We start from the raw sequence: 19,950 nt of genomic DNA, 5'->3' as shown, positions 1-19,950 counted from the left end.
CGGAAAAAAAAAATCCGAACAGCGGTTGAGTAAATATCAGAACCTTAAACAGAGATTATTCATTGGAGGGAGAGGCAGCTGAAATTTCACTGATTTTTTTTCCCATGTACGGTTTTACCTGTTTACGGTATCTTTTCCGTCTGTCGCTTAATACGTGATTAAAACAACAGTAACAACAACAGCAGCATCAATAACAGCACAGTGGGCTGATGGAGCACATCCGGACCCCGAAGGTAACGAGCTGAAAAATACACGTTACAGTGAGCTCAGTGAGAGAATGTCGCTAATGCGCTGTTTATTTAACTTTAACAGCGGTGTCCGTTTGGGATTAAATGCATTATGATGCAAATAAAAGATTCATCAGTTTGTATGAGGTGAAATGATATTTCTCTGGATGATGCAGACCTGGAAATGTCCCTCACACACTTCACTTCACAACACAACACTCAGCTCAGCGGCTCGCCGTATAGCTAGCTCATATTGTTGTTAGCTGCTAGCATAATTCATTTAAATTTAACCTTAGGCTTTTTTATTTGCAAGTGACCTTCTTTCTACCACTTTTTTGTTTTATTTTTCTTTCTCCAGCTTGCTGTGTCTTGTTCTTTTCGCGAAAAAATGTCTCAGAGGCCGACAATTCAGGCTGCGTCCCAAATCAATCTCGACTCCATTTTTTTAAGTGGACTATACAGACTAATGAACAGGGCCTTTACGCACTACGTAGTCCACTAGATTTTGGATTGGACAGAAACTCTATTCTGCATGCACTTGGCTGGCTGGCTGGCTGGCTGGCTGGATAAATATATTGATCTTAAATTTCAACGCTTCGATATTCGCCGAGCATTTTATCACGGTTTGTGATAATGTCGCGATTTTGCGTATAAAATTAGCATACTGATTTGAATGCTGAGAAACATAATGTTTCTCATATTGAACATAATGTTCTAAATATATTAGATGAACACATCTGAATGACACCGCAATGTTGTAAGTACTAGTTGGAAGCTTGGGGGTATTATTATTATTTTAAAATAAAACTTAAAATTAGGCATCATTAGCTCTATTAAAGTCCTGAGAAATCTCTAAAACTGCAAACACAGATTATTTAAATCCTACATAAAAGATGCACCCTTTCTTCCTCCCAAGTGATGCTTGTTGTTTAAAAAAAAAATCACAAATTTGTGGATGGTGGCTCCAGTTATAGACTTTGCATCTTTCTGTCTTTTTTTTCCTCTTTAAATCATATTTTATTTATGTGCAGGTACAGTTTGTACACAGGCTATGCATCGGCATTGATTGATTTGTTTCTGAGCAAACGTCCCCCAGACTTATCTCAGGAGCTTATGGATTCTGCTCTGTAAATTTCCAGTCCAGGACATTTTCCATTCCATTGGTGCCTCCTGTTTGTCACGGCTTCAAGAAAATGTTCTTATCTTTCTGAAATATCAGGGGAGTGGCAATATTTTTTTTCATGCAGGTTAATGATCATCGGTTATCAGCATGTCAAACAAGTTACTGTGCTGCTCTGTGATCATATCTGTGCTATTGTTCTTTTTAAATTGCTAAACTTGATCAGGATCCAACTTCAGTGATGATGGCCCATGTGTGTGTTTTGGTTTAGACAGACGGGCGTGTTTACATTTGTGCAACGTGGCTTAAATGTGTCACGAAATTCCTGCAACTCTGTTTAATTTAATTGCGTTAAAATGTGTTTCAGATTTATGTTTGAAGAACAAAATAATACCGTATTGGAAAATATTTCACTGTGTCGTTTAAAACCGATATAAATTACAGAGACTCGACAAGTCAACTTTATTGTCAAATATGCTCGACATACACCACAGATGAAATTTCAGTCCTCTCTGACCCACGGTGCAAACAGGCAATGCAATAAATAAAAATGGAATAATTGAAAAAACAAACAAACAATATAAACAGTATAAACACTCTAGATAGGAACTAGACATAGACTAAACACTCAGACAATATAAACAGTGTAAACACAGCGTGAATAGTTTGTTATAAAATCTCCTTTACCTTTTAATCAGCTGCTGTATTTATTGGCAGCTGAGATTCATTTGAGACTTGTGTATTACTGAGCCACAGGTCAGTCGCTGGACTAAATATTAGTTTTAATCGCACCTGTTATGTTTTTCGTCTATAAATACACAAACGCGATCAGTTAAGCTCTGTGCAACATGGAGTTGCATTACAGTCTGCCAGGGTGTGGTGCACCATTTTGTTCTTTTTGTTACTGAGAACCAAGTGCAAGAAAAACTGTCACAGGCTACCTGCAGTGTATAATAAATAAAAGTTAGGATAGTAGTTATATTCTTGGAAACGGAAGACAAACAACACGCCTTTGTTACTTTGCCTGATGTTTTTGCTTGTCATTCGAAGGAGCCATCGTCACTTTGTGACTTCACACCCAAACACAGCCAGCTAATATTTTAAATGCATTCTTGCTCTCATATGTTGATACAAGCTTTAATTTAATGGCAGCCCATAAACCTGTGCGCCAAGGGATGACAATACTTTGATCTCACTATCTATACACATGCACGCACAGGACCTAACGTTTACTTAATGGTTACTTAATCCATGCACACACATGTGCTTGGGTGTGCCAATACTTTAATATTTAAACCCCCCCCCCTTCCAAAAAAAAAAAATGAAGAGCAAAGTTTCATATCCGTGCAATAAAAATGCAGCCATGAGGTGCCATTATTTTAATCTTTAACCAAGAAGGGGGAAAAAAAAGGGGGGGGGGGAGGAAACATTCACTTAATGTTGGCCCAAGCATCCAAAAACTGCTGGGATAGCAATACTTTAAACTTTAATTGGGTTGTGAGAGGAGACCCTGAAGTAAATACAGAAAAACAAACTTTCACATCATGGCAACCCATGCACCATAACATAACTGGGGTGCCAATAGTTTAGCCTTTAACCAGAAATAAAAAAGGAGGAAGCATTAGCCTGGCAAGCCAGACTAAATGTGAATATTTAGTCTGGTCTCGGTCGTAGACGTTTCCGAAGGGTGTGGGTAGGAACAACCCGTTGTCTTTCAAACTGTCTCTGTGCGTATAGGCCAACGCTCTGACCAATCAGCGCAACAGTGACTGTGACGTAGTCAGAGCGACAGAAAGCAGTGGGGGAGCCAGCTGGTAGATCAGAGTTTTGCCATAGCCAGTTGGCAAAACAGCGAAAACGTCCTTCTTGAAAAGGAATGAGCGGAGAGCCTCTTCCTGCTCATGTTTCAACGAAAACTCCAAGTATAATTCTTCTAAAACTGATTCCAAAGCGGAGTCAAACGCGCGCTGTTCAATAGCCGTAGCCATCTTTTCTGTTGCGCTTTCTCCAGCGTCGCGCAGCCTTGTCGTCATTCCTGCAAAAGCCCGCCCAAAGAATCCAAACAAAACCCTTGCGTTGTGATTGGCGGGCACGATTTGATGCCCGGGGTGTGTTGTTGATATGGTCCGAGGCTAGACCCACTCATCTCATCTCATTATCTGTAGCCGCTTTATCCTTCTACAGGGTCGCAGGCAAGCTGGAGCCTATCCCAGCTGACTACGGGTGAAAGGCGGGGTACACCCTGGACAAGTCGCCAGGTCATCACAGGGCTGACACATAGACACAGACAACCATTCACACTCACATTCACACCTACGCTCAATTTAGAGTCACCAGTTAACCTAACCTGCATGTCTTTGGACTGTGGGGGAAACCGGAGCACCCGGAGGAAACCCACGCGGACACGGGGAGAACATGCAAACTCCACACAGAAAGGCCCTCGCCGGCCCCGGGGCTCGAACCCAGGACCTTCTTGCTGTGAGGCGACAGCGCTAACCACTACACCACCGTGCCGCCGGCTAGACCCACTCGTAGGCAAAAATATTTTTGGCCGCTAGGCGGGTGGGTCTAGTTTACTAGGCTAGGGAAGCATGTATTTCATGGCCCAAATACAGCTGGGGTGCCAATACTTTTGTGGGTGGCTGAGCGAGCATACAGAAAGAGTGGGGGCCAATACTTTAATCCTGAAAGAACATGCAGAGGAGTGAAGTTTCATGGCATAAATACACCCTGGGGTGCCAATTCTTCCCCCCCGCGGCTGAATCCAGAATGGCGCTGTTCACTATGCACAAGGGCACTAGGGAGGGCACTGAGCTCCATTAGTGAACAGGGAGCCGTTTAAGGAGAATAAAATGGGCACTAAAACTAGCTGAGGTGGAGGATCATGGGTAATGACCTGAGCCGAATCGATCCGTGTGGTGGAAAGCGGCCATCGTGGTAATGAATGGTGTGTGTGTGTGTGTGTGTCCCCTCAGGTGGAGCAGGTGAAGCTTCTGGATCGCTTCAGCAACAAGTCGACGACAGGCACGCTTTACCTGACCGCCTCACACCTCATCTTCGTAGACAGTAACACAGCCAGTGCTCAGGAGATATGGGTAACAGATTTTTTGAGGGGAAAAAAAAAATCCTCATTTATACAGCATTATATATTTAAAAATAAAATAAAATCTGTATTTTAATTTGTGCACCACTCATGTCAGTATCACTGACCCTGCCTTTATTAATGAGAGTTATGTAACTGTATAGTTATATATTACAATGATACTACAGTTACTGTGGAGAAGTCTAATAAATATTGACACCTGACTGAGCAGGTTTTTTTTCTTACTGATTTGATGAACAGTCATATTTATAGAGAACATCACACATGAGAAGAGAGGTTGTTGTTTTAATTAATACGAACATGTACGGTATTTATCTGGCGGCACGGTGGTGTAGTGGTTAGTGCTGTTGCCTCATAGCAAGAAGGTCCGGGTTCGAGCCCCGTGGCCGGCGAGAGCCTTTCTGTGTGGAGTTTGCATGTTCTCCCCGTGTCCACGTGGGTTTCCTCCGGGTGCTCCGGTTTCCCCCACAGTCCAAAGACATGCAGGTTAGGTTAACTGGTGACTCTAAATTGAGCGTAGGTGTGAATGTGAGTGTGAATGGTTGTCTGTGTCTATGTGTCAGCCCTGTGATGACCTGGCGACTTGTCCAGGGTGTACCCCGCCTTTCGCCCGTAGTCAGCTGGGATAGGCTCCAGCTCGCCTGCGACCCTGTAGAACAGGATAAAGCAGCTAGAGATAATGAGATGTGTTTATCTTATAATTGCATGACAATCAACTCTTTAAAAATCTTGTCACGTTGCCAATTTGAGCCTCAGTGTTGTTGTGGAATAGATGTGGAAGATTACGCAACAAAAAAAAAAAGTGCCCCGGTTTGGTGCTGTTAGAGATGTAGCTGTCATTTATGTCCTGAAAAATGTTTATTGCTCGAGCGTGATAGAGAAAGATGTCATGTTTATTTTCATGTTTCAGGCTGCAGAGTCATTCCTGCTCAAACTGAGTGTTCCAGAAAATCCCATCTGAGCTGCGGGCCTGAAAATAATAAAGCATAATAAGATTAGAGACAGTGTACGACCGCAGTTATAAAACGCTTTCTGTATTTGCTGAGGTACACGCCCGCTGGCTCGGCACTCCCGGGTAATGCGACCAGGCTGTTTTTGTAAGATTTGTTTGAGAGAAACGAGCTCCGGTGATCATCCTGAGTGACTCATCGCATCGGCGTAAAAGTTCACAACACAGGCTGGGCTGGTTTTACTTGGGTGCCATTAATTTTGCGCTCATCGCTCATGCTGTGCGTCAAAATTGAAGGCCTCCTGACTGACCATGTCATACTTTCGGAGATTAATGTCACTCGTCCCAGTAAACAGTGTACAAAATTCAGCTTTATGCCTTTGTTAGTTTTTGAGGTATCGGGGCATGAATAAGGGGCGTGGCTCGGATTTTACCGTAAAAAGAAATGCTATAGAAAAACTCTGACCTTCCGTAAGCCATAACTTGTGAACTATTTAAACTAGATGCATGAAATTTTCAGGAATTGTTTTTAGGTACAAGATATTTTCAAATAGTGCAACTGAAGATCCACAATTACATCTTTACCACTATATATATATATATATATATATATATATATATATATATATATATATATAGTTGATCCATTTAAATAAATAAATTAATTTCACTCCCCTCTGTATCTCCACATTTAAACACACCGTTTATTGGGACTAATGCCGCTTTTCCACTACAAACGCGGCTGAGCCGTGCCGTGCTGAGTCGAGCTGAGCGGGGCTGTTGGAGTTGCATTTCGACTACAACCGCGCTGAACCGTGCTGGCTGGAAGTGGGTGGACACATTGGGTGGAGTTAGCGAAAGTGGGTGGACGTCAGGTGATGTCGTTAAGCAGCGCAAACAGTGACATCAGTGACAGTGGCGGAACAAGTCAGAGCCGGGCCGGGGGCGGGGCGGGGCAAATGACCGAGCCCTTTATTAAAGCTTATCATAACATCATTTTAGGCTACAAAATGTCCGCAACTGCGGTGTTTACCAATTTCAACACTACCGGGTGCAACTATGTTATTTAGTACATCAAGTCCTTCAAACGAACATGTAACTCAGAAACAAAAAACATTAGGATACTGTACATGGCTCATAATAAAACATCAATAGCCTATACTGCGCACATTATTTGAAGGGCATACGAATGAGCGCTCAGAGGTTGCAACGGTGACAGGAAGAGTCAGAAATAAAAGGAGGGCGGTGCAAACCTCACTGAATGCACTGTGTTTACCAATTTCAACACTACGGGGTGCAACTATGTTATTTTGTACATTAAGTCCTTCAAACGAACATGTAACTCAGAAACAAAAAAACATTAGGCGACATACTGTACATGGCTCATAATAAAACATCAATAGCCTACTGCGCGCATTATTTGAAGGGCATACGACGAGCCTTGCGCTCCGCGAACTCATCCACGATGCTCTGTCTGTCACTGATTCAGTGAGCTTTTAAGCGGTAGTCTCACGACCCGGATAGTAAACAATAAACATGGAGGACATGGAGTCGTTAGTGTTGCTGGTCTTGGTGCTGTGGCTTGTTGTCACCGACAACGCGGACAGATACTGGCAAGAGCGTATAGATGAGGCGAGGCGCATAAGGCTTCAGAAATTCTCGAAATTCATAATTCTTCTTCTTCCGGGTTTGCGGTGTTTACAGATCCCAGCGCGCTTGCGGGGCGTGTGTGGGCATGTGAGGACACTCCTCCTCACCAATCAGTGCACAGGGGAGTGTCTGCTCACGCCCCCAACCTCACTCGGCACGGTTTGGCTCGCTTCAGCCCCACTCCAAAACGGTGCGAGTTTTAGGGGCTAAGCAGGGCTGAAGCGAGCTGAGTCGTGCTGGTTTTTGGTAGTCGAAACGCGAGCCGTGTCGGGCTGAAGTGAGCTGAAAAAGGGTAGTGGAAAAGGGCCATAATGATCTTAATCTCTGAAAGTATGAAGCAAATCTGGAACGGTCAGGCGGGAACGTTTTCTGAAATCTGATGATTTGAGGCGGATTTACCCCGAGTCTATCATGTTTTGGTTCCTTTTGTGTCGTCTGCAGATTTTCATATTCAAGGTCAAACGGATCGCTTTGTGCAAATAAATGTGCATTTTTAACGGGACCCCCGGGGGCCTGATTTTCAAAGCGGTGATATTTAATTAATTAAATCAGTGAATTTAAATGAAATTAGTCACTAATGATGCAGAGGGGCGTCCTGGAACATGTCTGATTGTGTGTCCTTTGGTTATTACATGCAAATTTACCTCATTAATATGCACGCTTCGAGAGAAGGAAGCCGTTTTTGAGAATCAGCTCCTCAATCGATTTAATCAATTAATCAGTTAATTGATCACATGATTATACAGGGTGTTTAACAACACAACATGGCATGAGCAGCTTTTGCTCTACCACACGGTAAAATGTGGGGACAAAAAAATGTTAAAATTGTTTAAAAAAGGAAAATGTCCATATTTATATTATTTACAGTAACATGTATATACATCTCATCTCATTATCTCTAGAAATGTTTAAAAGAAGAAATAATGTGGATATAATGCATCCTGCAACAAGACAATAATCCAAAATTAAAGGCAAAATTCATGGGAAAAATATTTTAAATTAAAAAAAAAAAAAAAGGCTGCTCAGATTATCTCACTTCTTGCGTTTTCGTTTTATTGAAAAATTGTAATTGGACGTGAGGCTCATTCAGACCTGATCCGTATCCAAAAGCTGCTCAGATCATTGAAATTATTTTTAAAATGTATTTATTTTTAAATTGAATTAAATATAATGTGTAATTTTTCCCCCCATTATGCCCTAAAAAAGATGTCTGCAGGCCTGAGGGGTGTGTTATACCTCATGCACAGGAAACATTATGCAAATTCTGCAGTTAAAAAAAAAAAAAAAGTGTGAAAGACTCTATAAATCATAAATATCATCATATATGCCTACAAAAACAAACAGGCCTTTCTTGTTTTTATGTGAAGCCATAGCATTTTGTTATCGGTTTGTTGGAAAACTGAAACGTCACGCCTGGGATGTGACTCGGATGCTGTGTGTGCTCTTCCTGCAGATTCTTCATCACCACATCGCATCTGTAGAGAAACACTCTCTGACTGCCGGCGGCTGCCCGCTGCTCATCCAGTGCCGCAATTTCCGAGTCGTTCAGTTTGTGATCTCGCGTGAGAGAGACTGCCACGACATCTACAGCTCACTGCTCCAGCTGCTCCGACCAGGTCCGAGACTTTATTAGGAAAGTCAGAGAAGCTCAAGTCAAATGAGTGTGTGTGTGTGTGAGAGAGAGAGAGACAGACTTCCAGCCCAGATGGTGATCTTTTGAATTAGATGGTGACTTCTGCTTGCTTTTGTAACTGTGTGTGTGTGTAGTGTCGTACGATGAGCTCTACGCGTTCTCCTACAACCCGAAGCAGAACGAGCAGCAGAGGGAGGAGGGCTGGCAGCTCATTGACCTGGGGGCGGAGTTTGAGCGTATGGGTGTACCATGTGACCAGTGGCAGCTGACAGACGTGAACAGAGACTACAAGGTGAAATGAGAGGTTTATTATTGTTTATTCAGATAAAGCAGTGTACACTCTTGCCTCAGGCTGTCCCCCATTCATCAGGATAAATCACTCTCGGAGCACTCCTGTGTCCTCTGTAGTTCTGTTTTTCTTTTGTGCTCCTTGTCTGTCTGTCTTTCTTTCTGCCTGTGTCTTTGCGTGTGTGTCTTTTTGGTCTTGCTTCTTTCAGTCTGTTATTCTGTCGTTCTTTAATGCTTGACTGTAAGCTGCATGCTGTGGTGTGTTCAGGTGTGTGAGACGTACCCCAGAGACCTGTATGTTCCCATCACGGCCAGTAAACCCATCATCGTGGGAAGCTCCAAGTTCAGGAGTAAAGGCCGCTTCCCCGTGCTGACCTACTTTTACCAGGAAAAGAAGGTAAGAACAAAATGTGTGTCTCTCTGTGGGCTGGGGGGGGGGAGGTGTTGGATGTCTGTGTTTTTGTACTTCCTGTCGGTGAACCTGCTACACTTTATAGCTTTATATCATCAAGGTTATGATTGTGTGTGTGTGTAAAACATGATTACACACAGATGTTTCCATAGTTTTCAGGAACTGAGCTGTGTTCACAGCAGTTTAAGAGCTTTATATAACTGTGTGTGTGTTAGGCAGCAGTGTGTCGATGCAGTCAGCCCCTCTCAGGCTTCAGCGCTCGCTGTCTGGAAGATGAACACATGCTGCAGTCCATCAGTAAAGCAAACCACAACAACCGCTTCGTCTATGTCATGGACACCAGGCCTAAGGTTTTTTCTCTCTCGCTCACACACTCGTCCTCTCTCTCTCTCTCTCTCTCCCTGTTTTCCAGCACCATACAGCCTCAGAAGAATGCTGTTTGTAATAATGTTTCATTATATATTCATTTAAATATATTTTGTCTTTTCTAACCATTTCAAAACACTGATGATTAACACCATTGAGAGAGAATTTTCTTCAGGGTCGTATTCTGTGGTTAAAAACTCTTAAACATAACGGATTTCTTTCAGCTGATTCCACAGAACTGTTTTGGACTCTGTCACGCTTTGGTTGAAAAAAATGTCATGTTAATTTTCTTCCGCAAAGATCCAGAATGTTCCTCATGATACTGTGATGCTGTAAACATGTGAATTTTTTTGACCAGGTTATCTCACTGTCCATTTAAAAAAAAAATAAATAAATTAGACACACGCAACAGTAAATCATAAAAGCTCTACCGTGACTGTGTTTCAGTTAAACGCGCTGGCCAATCGGGCGGCGGGGAAGGGCTACGAGAACAAGGACAACTACTCCAACATCCGCTTCCAGTTCGTGGGCATCGAGAACATCCACGTGATGAGAGCCAGCCTACAGAAACTTCTGGAAGGTCTTGAGAAAGACGAGAGAGAGAGATATAAAATCATTTTTATTTATTAATTTTTTTCATTTAAGAAATGTTGCATTGTCTTATATCAGCGATCTCTCTCTCTCTCTCTCTCTCTCTCTCTCTCTCTCAGTGGTGGGCACTCGTGGTCTCTCCGTGACTGAGTTCCTGGTAGGACTTGAAAACAGCGGCTGGTTGCGTCACATCAAAGCGATTGTTGATGCTGCCATCTTCCTCACAAAGGTCAGGGAACACACTCCAGGATTAAGAATTTTTTATATATATATAATATAATATAATGAGTATGTGTGTGTTATTTACCAGCTGGGAGGTCCGTATGGTGAAATACCGTGACCGAGGTCTTGAAAGTACTGAGCGAGGCTCTCTGGGCCGAGGTCAGTATTCAAGGCCGAGGTCACGGTATTTCACCATACGGACCGACCTTAAGCTGGTAAATAATAGATTTATTTTTTTCTTTACCAAATTCTAACAGAAAACGAGAGCGCCCGAAAGGGAAAACCGAGCCGAGCCGCCATTTTGAATCCTCATTCACGGCTGTAATGCAAATGGCTTCCTCCCCGGTATACAAGTGCACTTCCATGGCAGGAAAAAAAACTACATTTTGCCGCCTATGTAGTCCCCTATTTATACAAAATTGAGTCATTCAGGATTCAGCCATGTTTTTGCTTGGCGTTAGCAACAGTTAGAGGTTTTTAGCTTTCTCCTGAAATGTTTTTCTTCTTCCTCAGGGTAGTAAAACTCGCTTTCGCTGTGAACACTGTCGTTATCGCTATCCATGTTGTAAAATTAATGCTATTCTCCTGAGAAATGCTGGCAAAAATTTATAAGATTTTTGATAATCTTATAAATAAATCTTTTATTAAAAAAAAGATAAATGTTGACAAAAAACGAGCGAACGAGTCGCCAGAGGTCCATAACTGGGGTCTGTATCGTAGGATACGGACCCATTCGCCATCCAATCAGAGCACAGGATTTGATGGAAACTGGACTGCGAAAAAAACAATTACATGTATTTACATATTAATGAATTATACATTGGCTGTACTTACATAAGCAGAAGTGTGTGTGTGTGTGTGTGTGGGTTTTTTTTTTGGGGGGGGACTGTTGATTGTATTTCTGTTATTGATGTTCGCAGGCGGTGACAGTAGAGGGCGCCAGCGTCCTGGTTCACTGCTCAGATGGTTGGGATCGCACGGCTCAGGTCTGCTCGCTGGGTGCTCTGCTCATGGACCCTTACTACCGCACCATCAAAGGCTTCATGGTATGAGCTCAACTCTACTCTCTAGAAATACTCAGGAGGCAGAAAATTCCAGAACAAAACTGTGTTCACTTTAAAGGTGCGGTCAGTGATAATTATAACTTTCTCCTTAAATTTGATAAAATTTACTGAAATAATCTGCTCAGAGGAGAAACTCTGGTCTCTGAGGTGTCCCAGGAGAGAACGCTTCATCACAAGGAGGGTGAGGAGGACTCGTACGTTCCAGGGATTACATGTTTTGGGGGTGTGGCTTTGGAGGGCATGTTTACATTTGTTTTAATTTTTATGTGTCAAATCATTCAAAAGCACAGACTGTACCTTTAATGGGCCGGTGGTGAAACACTGGTTCACTCAACATACCTTTTTTGTGTGTCGTGTCTGTAATGGAAATAAAATTAAACCAAGAACAGGATGTGGGCCATCAACATCCTACCATACTCTAAAACGCAATCATTTTGCAAGCTGCACTAAACATTCAGGAAGTCTAACATTCAGGGGGGACGCTTATGGACAGGGCTGTATGGCTGTATTTGTTGGAGGTTTATGTTTAACTTCATTCAAACCTTCTTCCAAAATCACTGACTGTACCTTTAAAACACTTGTGTGCAGTCGTAAACGTCTAAAGTTTATTTTTCTTAATTGCTCTTTTTTTGTTGTTGTTGTTTATATTGAATAGGGGGGAAAAATAAGTACATAAACAGGTCATTGTGATTCTGTGTTTAATATTCAGCACAGTTTTTCTTTCCTGAAGCAAATTTTCCTCTCCTCCTGTTCTCCAAGGTGCTGATTGAGAAAGACTGGATCTCCTTCGGACACAAGTTTGCAGACAGGTGTGTTTCAGGGCGTGTATGAAATCCTCCATATAGTCATCTCACTCACTGTCTCTCTGTCTCACACTGACGTCTCTGCATGACCTCCTCAGGTGCGACCAGTTGGACGGCGACCCGAAGGAGGTATCTCCAATCTTCACGCAGTTCCTGGAGAGTGTGTGGCAGCTGACGGAGCAGTTTCCTCAGGCCTTCCAGTTCAGCGAGTGGTTCCTCATCCAGATCCACGAGCACGTGCACTCGTGTCAGTTCGGAAACTTCTTGGGGAACAACCAGCGGCAGAGAGAAGAGCTGCAGTGAGTGTGTGGAATCACATGAGAAACTGATGATAAATGAGTACTCAGTCAGTGTTTTCAAACTGATATATAAGTGAACAAGACGTATGCCCTTAAAGCGATGATATTATATTCAGAAATGAAAGTCAGTTTCCAAAAGAAATGTATTGCTGCACTTTTTAGGGGCTGAATTGCAAATAAATAGCATTTGTGTGTGTGTGTGTGATTTCTTTCCAGGTTAAAAGAGAGGACGTACTCTTTGTGGGCTCATCTGTTAAGCGAGCAGCAGAATTTCCTCAACCCCGTGTACAGCCCGAGTTTTGCAGAATCACACCCGGTTCTGGAACCTTCCACGCAGCCCTGGAACTTTAAGTACGCGCTCTACATCATAGTTTCATTTCACAAAAAAATATAAATTACACTTCTGGAGTCACTTAAAGCTAGATGTCTGTGACAGTTCGTATGAGGGGGAGGAGCACAGAAGGACGGCAGGCCAGAACTGAGTTCACAAAAAATATTTATTCAGCTTTTCAGCTTGTCTTATTGTCTCCCAGTCTCACACGGGCACACACACAGGTCGTCTGGCTGGGGAGAAAGCTCTCTCCTCTGCTCTCTCTCTCTTTAAATAGGGTGCGGTCACTGGGGAAGACACACAAACACACGTTAATAGACATCAGGTGCAGTGATTCTGCCACTTACCTTCCCTGACTCCGCCCTCTGGTCACAGACCAATGCTTGACCACGCCCCCGCTGCCACATACCCCCACCGCCTGACTCAGGCCGGGCAGCTGTCCGGCCTGCAGCCGACTCCCCCCCCCCCCCTTGACGGGAGAGGAAGTCCGCCACGACCATCTGTGCCCCCGGCCTGTGGATCACCTTGAAGTTAAACAGCTGGAGTGCCAGATACCAACGGGTGATCCGCGCGTTGGCATCCTTCATGCGGTGGAGCCACTGGAGGGGCGCGTGGTCCAAACAGAGGGTGAAAGGGTGTCCCAGCAGGTAGTAGCGGAGGGCAAGGACCGCCCACTTGATGGCTAGACACTCCTCTATCGTGCTGTAGCGCCCCTCACGCACTGACAGTTTCCAGCTGATATACAGCACTGGGCGGTCCTCCCCCTCCACCTCCTGGGACAAACCAGCCCTCTGTCCGATGCATCTGTCTGTAATTTTAGGGGGAGAGAAAAGTCAGGGGAGTGTAACAGTGGCCCCCCACACAGTGCAGCCTTCACCTCAGAGAAAGCCCGCTGGCATTGCTCCATCCACTGGACTGGATCTGGTGCCCCCTTTTTAGTGAGATCAGTCAGCGGGCTGGTGACATCCGAATAATTAGGTAAAACCTACGAAAGTAGCCAGCCAGCCCCAGGAATTGTCTCACCCACTTTTTGGTCTTGGGCCTCGGGCAGGCCGCAATTGCTGCGGTCTTGTTAATTTGGGGACGCACCTGCCCGTTGCCCAAGTGGAAGCCCAGATATCGTACTTCTACCCGCCCAATCGCACACTTCTTCGGGTTGGCTGTGAGACTTGCTCGCCTCAGCGACCCAAGGACGGCCCTCAGATGTTGCAGGTGCCGCAGCCAGTCATTACTATAGATAATGATGTCATCGAGGTATGTGGCCGCATGGGTGGCGTGGGGGCGGAGGACCCTATCTATCAGCCGCTGGAACGTAGCGGGTGCCCCAAACAGCCCAAAAGGAAGTGTGACAAACTGGTGTAAGCCAAATGGTGTGGAAAAGGCCGTTTTTTCTCGGGATAATGGAGTCAAGGGGATCTGCCAATAACCCTTTGTCAAATCCAGTGTCGAGTAAAAGCGAGCCGTGCCTAGTCGATCGAGCAACTCATCAATACGAGGCATTGGGTACGTGTTGAATTTAGACACCGCGTTGACTTTTCTATAGTCCACACAGAACCAGACCGACCCGTCGGCCTTGGGTACCAAGACCACTGGGCTGCTCCAGTCACTGTGGGACTCCTCGATGATGCCCATGTTGAGCAACTGGGCAACCTCCGCGAGTTGGGTCGGGGAGAGGTGGTCTCCACAGGGGACCGGAGAGGTACGCGATGCCAATGTTCCCTTTTGAACCTCCGGCCCCAGCTCTGCCTTCTCAGAAACCATCGACACCAACGCCACGGGGACCTCCTCGTTCCAGAGTTTGAGCAGATTGAGGTGGTAAATCTGTAGCGCCCCACCCCTGTCTGTTCGCCTCACCTCATAGTTGACGTCCCTGACTTGCCGTGTGACCTCAAAGGGTCCTTGCCACTTGGCGATCAATTTGGAGCTCGATGTGGGCAACAGTACGAGTACTTTATCTCCCGGTGTGAACTCCCTAAGGCGCGTACCCCTGCCGTACAGGCGGGTTTGCCGTTCTTGGGCCTGCCGCAAATTCGCCTGGGTTAGGTGTGTGAGTGTGTGGAGTTTTGCGCACAGGTCAATAACATATTGAATTTCATTTTTACTTGGTGAAGGTCCCTCCTCCCAGTTTTCTCGCAGCACATCTAGAATGCCGTGCAGCTTACGCCCATATAACAATTCGAACGGGGAGAACCCTGTGGAGGCTTGTGGGACCTCTCGCACTGCAAATAACAAGGGTTCGAGCCATTTATCCCAATTACGTGCGTCCTCGCTTACGAATTTTTTAATTATATTTTTGAGGGTGCGATTGAACCGTTCAACTAAACCGTCCGTTTGTGGGTGATAAACGCTGGTGCGGATCGGCTTAATTCCTAATAATCCATACAGTTCGTTCAGTGTGCGTGACATAAACGAGGTGCCTTGATCAGTTAGAATCTCTTTGGGGATTCCAACTCGGGAGATGACGCGGAAGAGCACTTCCGCAATACTGCGTGCTGAGATATTGCGAAGAGGCACTGCTTCCGGGTATCGCGTTGCATAGTTCACCAGAACTAAAATAAAACGATACCCTCGTGTTGACCGATCTAATGGCCCGACGAGATCCATCCCAATTCTTTCGAACGGGGTCTCGATTAATGGGAGAGAGCGCAAAGGCGCTTTTGGAATGGCCGCTGGATTTACTAACTGGCATTCGCGGCACGCTGTACACCACCTACAGACATCGCCGCGAATCCCTGGCCAATAGAACCGGGTCATTATTCGGGCTAGTGTCTTATCCTGCCCTAAGTGTCCAGCCATGGGATTAAAGTGAGCCGCCTGGAATACCAATTCCCGGCGGCTCTTTGGAATCAAAAGCTGCGTGACTCGCTCTTTAGTCTGAGTGTCCTGCGTCACTTGGTATAATCTATCCTTCATAATAGAGAAATAGGGGAAGGACGGGGTGGCGTTTGGCTGGAGCGTTTGACCATCGATTACTCTCACTTGGTCAAACGCATGCCGCAGAGTCTCGTCTCGCGACTGCTCTAATGGAAAATCCGCGAGGGATTCCCCAATAGAAGGAGGGGCCTGCTGCTCCTCACTCTGACGCAGAGATGACGTAGACGGCTCTGTGACAGCTGCTCCCGCCAATGTGACACCGGGACCTCCCCCTGCTGAACTATGGCAGGACCCACTCTTCACTAAATGACTCATTAACTCCCCAAATCCCGGCCAATCGGTCCCCAAAATCATCGAGTGGGTAAGGCGAGGATCAACCGCCGCCTTTACTCTAAATTTTTCCCCTCGAAAAAGAATGTGGACCGACACTAAAGGGTATTTGTGAACATCCCCGTGCACACACAACACCTTCACCAACTGTGCTCCCCCCAATGCCTCGTCTTGCACCAGGCTTTGGTGAATTGAGGTCTGATTACAGCCAGAGTCCACCAACGCCTGATATGTATCCCCTTGGACACTCCCCGGTATGCGATACGCTCCGGCCCGATCGAGGGTGGCTCCTGGCGCGTCGGGGATCCGAACCACCGCACCCACCTCTATCACCGAGCACTGCTGTTGGAGGTGGCCCGGCTCCCCGCAGCGCCAGCAAACCAGCCCGGGCTTCTTCTCTGCACCGGCGCTCTGGGGCTCACTCACCTGGGGGGGGGAGGAGACAGACATACAAGGGGGAAACGGGAGGGCGCCGCGGGTGCGGCGGGCCGGCACCGCGGGTGCGGTGGGCCCCATCTCCGCAGTGGGGGAACGGGGCGAGGATGGGACACAGAAGGGGGGGGGGAGAGGGGGAGAAGATGTCCGCTGTCCTGCCGTTGGAACAGCCGCCAAATGGTCCTCCGCCAGCTTGATGGCCTGATCCAGTGACGCCGGGCGGTGGCACTGGACCCACTTCGCGGTCCCTTCAGGTAGACGGGGGATGAACTGCTCCAGTACTACCTGATTGATTGATTGATTGATTGATTCCCTCGGTGTTGCGGTTGTCGGCCCTCAACTACCGCCAGCAGGCGTCCCGGAGTTGCTGGCCAAACGCGAACGACCGGCCGACTTCCTCCAGGCGCAGAGCGTGGAAGCGCGGTCACTGCTGTTCAGGGGTGCGTCCCACACGCTGGAGGACGGCCTGGCGGAGGTCCACGTAGACCAGCCGGCGGTCACCGGGGAGCTGTAGCGCGGCCAGCTGCGCCTCGCCCGTTAGCAGGGGGAGGAGGCGCGCCGTGCGCTGTTCCACCGGCCAGCCCGAGGCCTCTGCTGCCTGCTCGAAGAGCGTGAGGAAGGCCTCAGGGTTGTCATGCGGGCCCATCTTAGTTAGGGTGGGGGGGGGAGGCAGCGGTGGAGGTGCTGGACCCCGCCGACGCGAGGAGGTGCTGGACCCCGCCGACGCGAGGAGGTGCTGGAACGCCTATCGATCTTCCTGCTGCGCCAACACTAGGGCCTCGGACCATTGTTCTTGCTGCTTCCGGAGGGCGACTAGCGCCTGGTGCTGGCTCTGCTGGGCCGTGGCGAGGGCGTGGACCAGGTCCGCGAAAGGGGAGGACTCCATGGGGCTGTTCTTTTCTGTGCTCCGGTCCCGGGTTTCGGCACCACTGTGGCAGTTCGTATGAGGGGGAGGAGCACAGAAGGACGGCAGGCCACAACTGAGTTCACAAAAATTATTTATTCAGCTTTTCAGCTTATCTAATTGTCTCCCAGTCACACATGGGCACACACACACAGGTCGTCTGGCTGGGGAGAGAGCTCTCTCCTCTGTGCTCTCTCTCTCTCTCTTTAAATAGGGTGCGGTCACTGGGGAAGACACACAAACACACGTTAATAGACATCAGGTGCAGTGATTCTACCACTTACCTTCCCTGACTCCGCCCTCCGGTCACAGACCGATGCTTGACCACACCCCCGCTGCCACAACGGCCTTTCAGATTTTTCAAGTGTAGGTCATAAAAAGAATTTTCCCCAACACCCAATTATTTTTGTTTAGTGGACCGAAAGCTACTGAATTCGAATCACAGACTTCCAATTTTATTAGTTAGAACAATTAATGACTTTAGAGCCATGTGGCCTTAAATTCTCCACTATATTTTCCTGCTTCACCATGACCCAATTCAAGATACTACGTCATGCATGACGTGGTGGGCTTTCCCTGTTCGCGCAAGGCATTGTGGGATACAAATTTGAAACAGGAGAGAAAAATGGAGGACGTGAGTGTGCGAATGAAACGTGAAAGAGTGACTACAGTAACGGAAAGAAAGCGAGAAGAAAAAGACGTTATGTTATATACGAAGGAAAGGAAACGCAGGACCAAACTAATAAATATCAGCGCTCAGCGAGCACCTCGGTGTGATCAGCTGTTCGTTTAGCGACAGAATGATGGAACTGTCAGTGCACGCTCAAAGGTAAACCTGCACATGCGCATACACACACGGAGTTCCTCTGTCTGCTTGACTGTGCGAAGCGAGTGCACATTATTTGCTTTAATCCCCTCAAATTAAATAACTTCCCAGCCACAGAATGGCCTGTGGGTTTTGTTTCTTTTTTTTTTTGTTGTTAGGTTTATTTTTGTAACATCTTATCACAGTGAGCAAATTTCAGAGGGAACTAAATTTCACCGATTTTATGAAATCGAAAGGCCGTCTACTTTTAACATTCACTGTGTTATGTTGGTTTGTGTGTAAAAATGCACAAACTGGATGGCATCTGCAAAACAAAAAAGTGCAGACTGATTTATAAACAGTGTGTAAGAGATGAAGAATGCGTATTTCAAATTGGAGCATTTCGACCAAAAAGTACAAGACGGTGCTCAGAGTCGATGCAGATACAATAATTTAGCGCTGTAATGTGATTCTGTCTCCTTCAGGCTGCAATAAGAGTGTGTGTGAGATTGAACACAACTGATGGGCAGGCATTAAATTTGCAGAACGTAGGATTATATAAATGAAACGTTCTAAATAAAAAAGATGATGTCTGTTTGCTGTTGCTCTACTCAGGAGCCCAGAGGAATTGAATGACTTCCTTTGTGGGGTTTTTTTTGTGCATCAGGTTTTGGAGAAACATGTACCACCAGTTTGACCGCTCCATGCACCCGCGCCAGTCGATCCTCAAACACACCCTCACGCTTAAAGAAAGCAACAAGGAACTGGAGAACATCGTGCAAGGCCTGCAGGAGGTGAGTAGATACATATCCTGACCTTGCTTACGAATCCCTGATGGATATCTTACCTGCTTTCTCTGTGCAGAAGCTGCAGAAGTTCGGCGTGAGCACGTCTCCTCTGAACCACCAGAAGGAGCGCGGTATTCCTCCCCGGCCGCGGTCTCTCATCCTCGGAGCTCCGGTCAGCCGAAAGGAGGTGCAACAGGACGACGACGACAACGAGCTTTATGGAGAAGAGGCGCTGGAGATGGAGGACGACGTCCTGCCCAGCAGCGGCGGAGAACGGACTGTAGAGGGCAGTAGCGCCTCAGAGAACGGCTTCACGGAGCTCCAAGGTTCGTTCGGCTCCAAAAGTGAGCCGGCTGTCGTCAGTCTGGAGTTCGGAGTGGCCCGAATGACCTGCTGAGGCTCACAGAAGGACTGAGATGTGTATATTGGTCAGGATCAGTGATGAAAGATGGATGAAGGACCTGTGTGTGTGTGAGAGAGAGAGAGAGAGAATGCGTGATGAACACCATGTGTAAAAATAAATAAATAAAAAGGATGTGTTCTCTAATGCAAATCCAGTGTAGGTGAGCTGTGTGTCATAGTCTGGGATGAGAGAAGATGCGTTTTTTTTTTTTTTTTTCCAAGTGTTAATAGCACTAAAAGAAGAAAATTTAAATGTTTAAACAGACGACGGAAAGCATCCAGCTAAAATCTTTCTTTGGTTTGCTTTCTCACGGATTCTACTGTTTTTTGCCAGGTCTGAATCGTAATGAATTT

The 19,950-nt window shown here is 46.3% G+C and overlaps 1 protein-coding gene across 2 annotated transcripts; it reads left to right on the top strand.

Annotated features, from left to right (window-relative positions):
* Positions 1-12: 12 nt before the first annotated feature.
* Positions 13-19,747, top strand: mtmr6 (myotubularin related protein 6). Of its 2 annotated transcripts, XM_060899723.1 has the most exons (14): positions 13-233; positions 4,323-4,442; positions 8,503-8,665; positions 8,817-8,974; positions 9,239-9,367; positions 9,598-9,732; positions 10,196-10,328; positions 10,459-10,568; positions 11,482-11,607; positions 12,385-12,434; positions 12,527-12,727; positions 12,944-13,078; positions 19,074-19,200; positions 19,271-19,747. In XM_060899723.1, exons 1-14 carry the CDS (start codon positions 210-212, stop codon positions 19,589-19,591), a joined length of 1,932 nt encoding a protein of 643 aa, XP_060755706.1. In that variant the 5' UTR covers positions 13-209; the 3' UTR covers positions 19,592-19,747. The 2 variants fall into 2 exon arrangements, with proteins under 2 accessions (XP_060755706.1, XP_060755707.1); XM_060899724.1 differs by lacking the exon at positions 4,323-4,442.
* Positions 19,748-19,950: the final 203 nt, after the last annotated feature.

This window comes from Neoarius graeffei, chromosome 19 (assembly GCF_027579695.1).
Source record: "Neoarius graeffei isolate fNeoGra1 chromosome 19, fNeoGra1.pri, whole genome shotgun sequence".
Taxonomy (NCBI): domain Eukaryota; kingdom Metazoa; phylum Chordata; class Actinopteri; order Siluriformes; family Ariidae; genus Neoarius; species Neoarius graeffei.
Note: the sequence above shows the minus strand (reverse complement) of the source record. Positions and strands in the feature narration are given on the sequence as shown.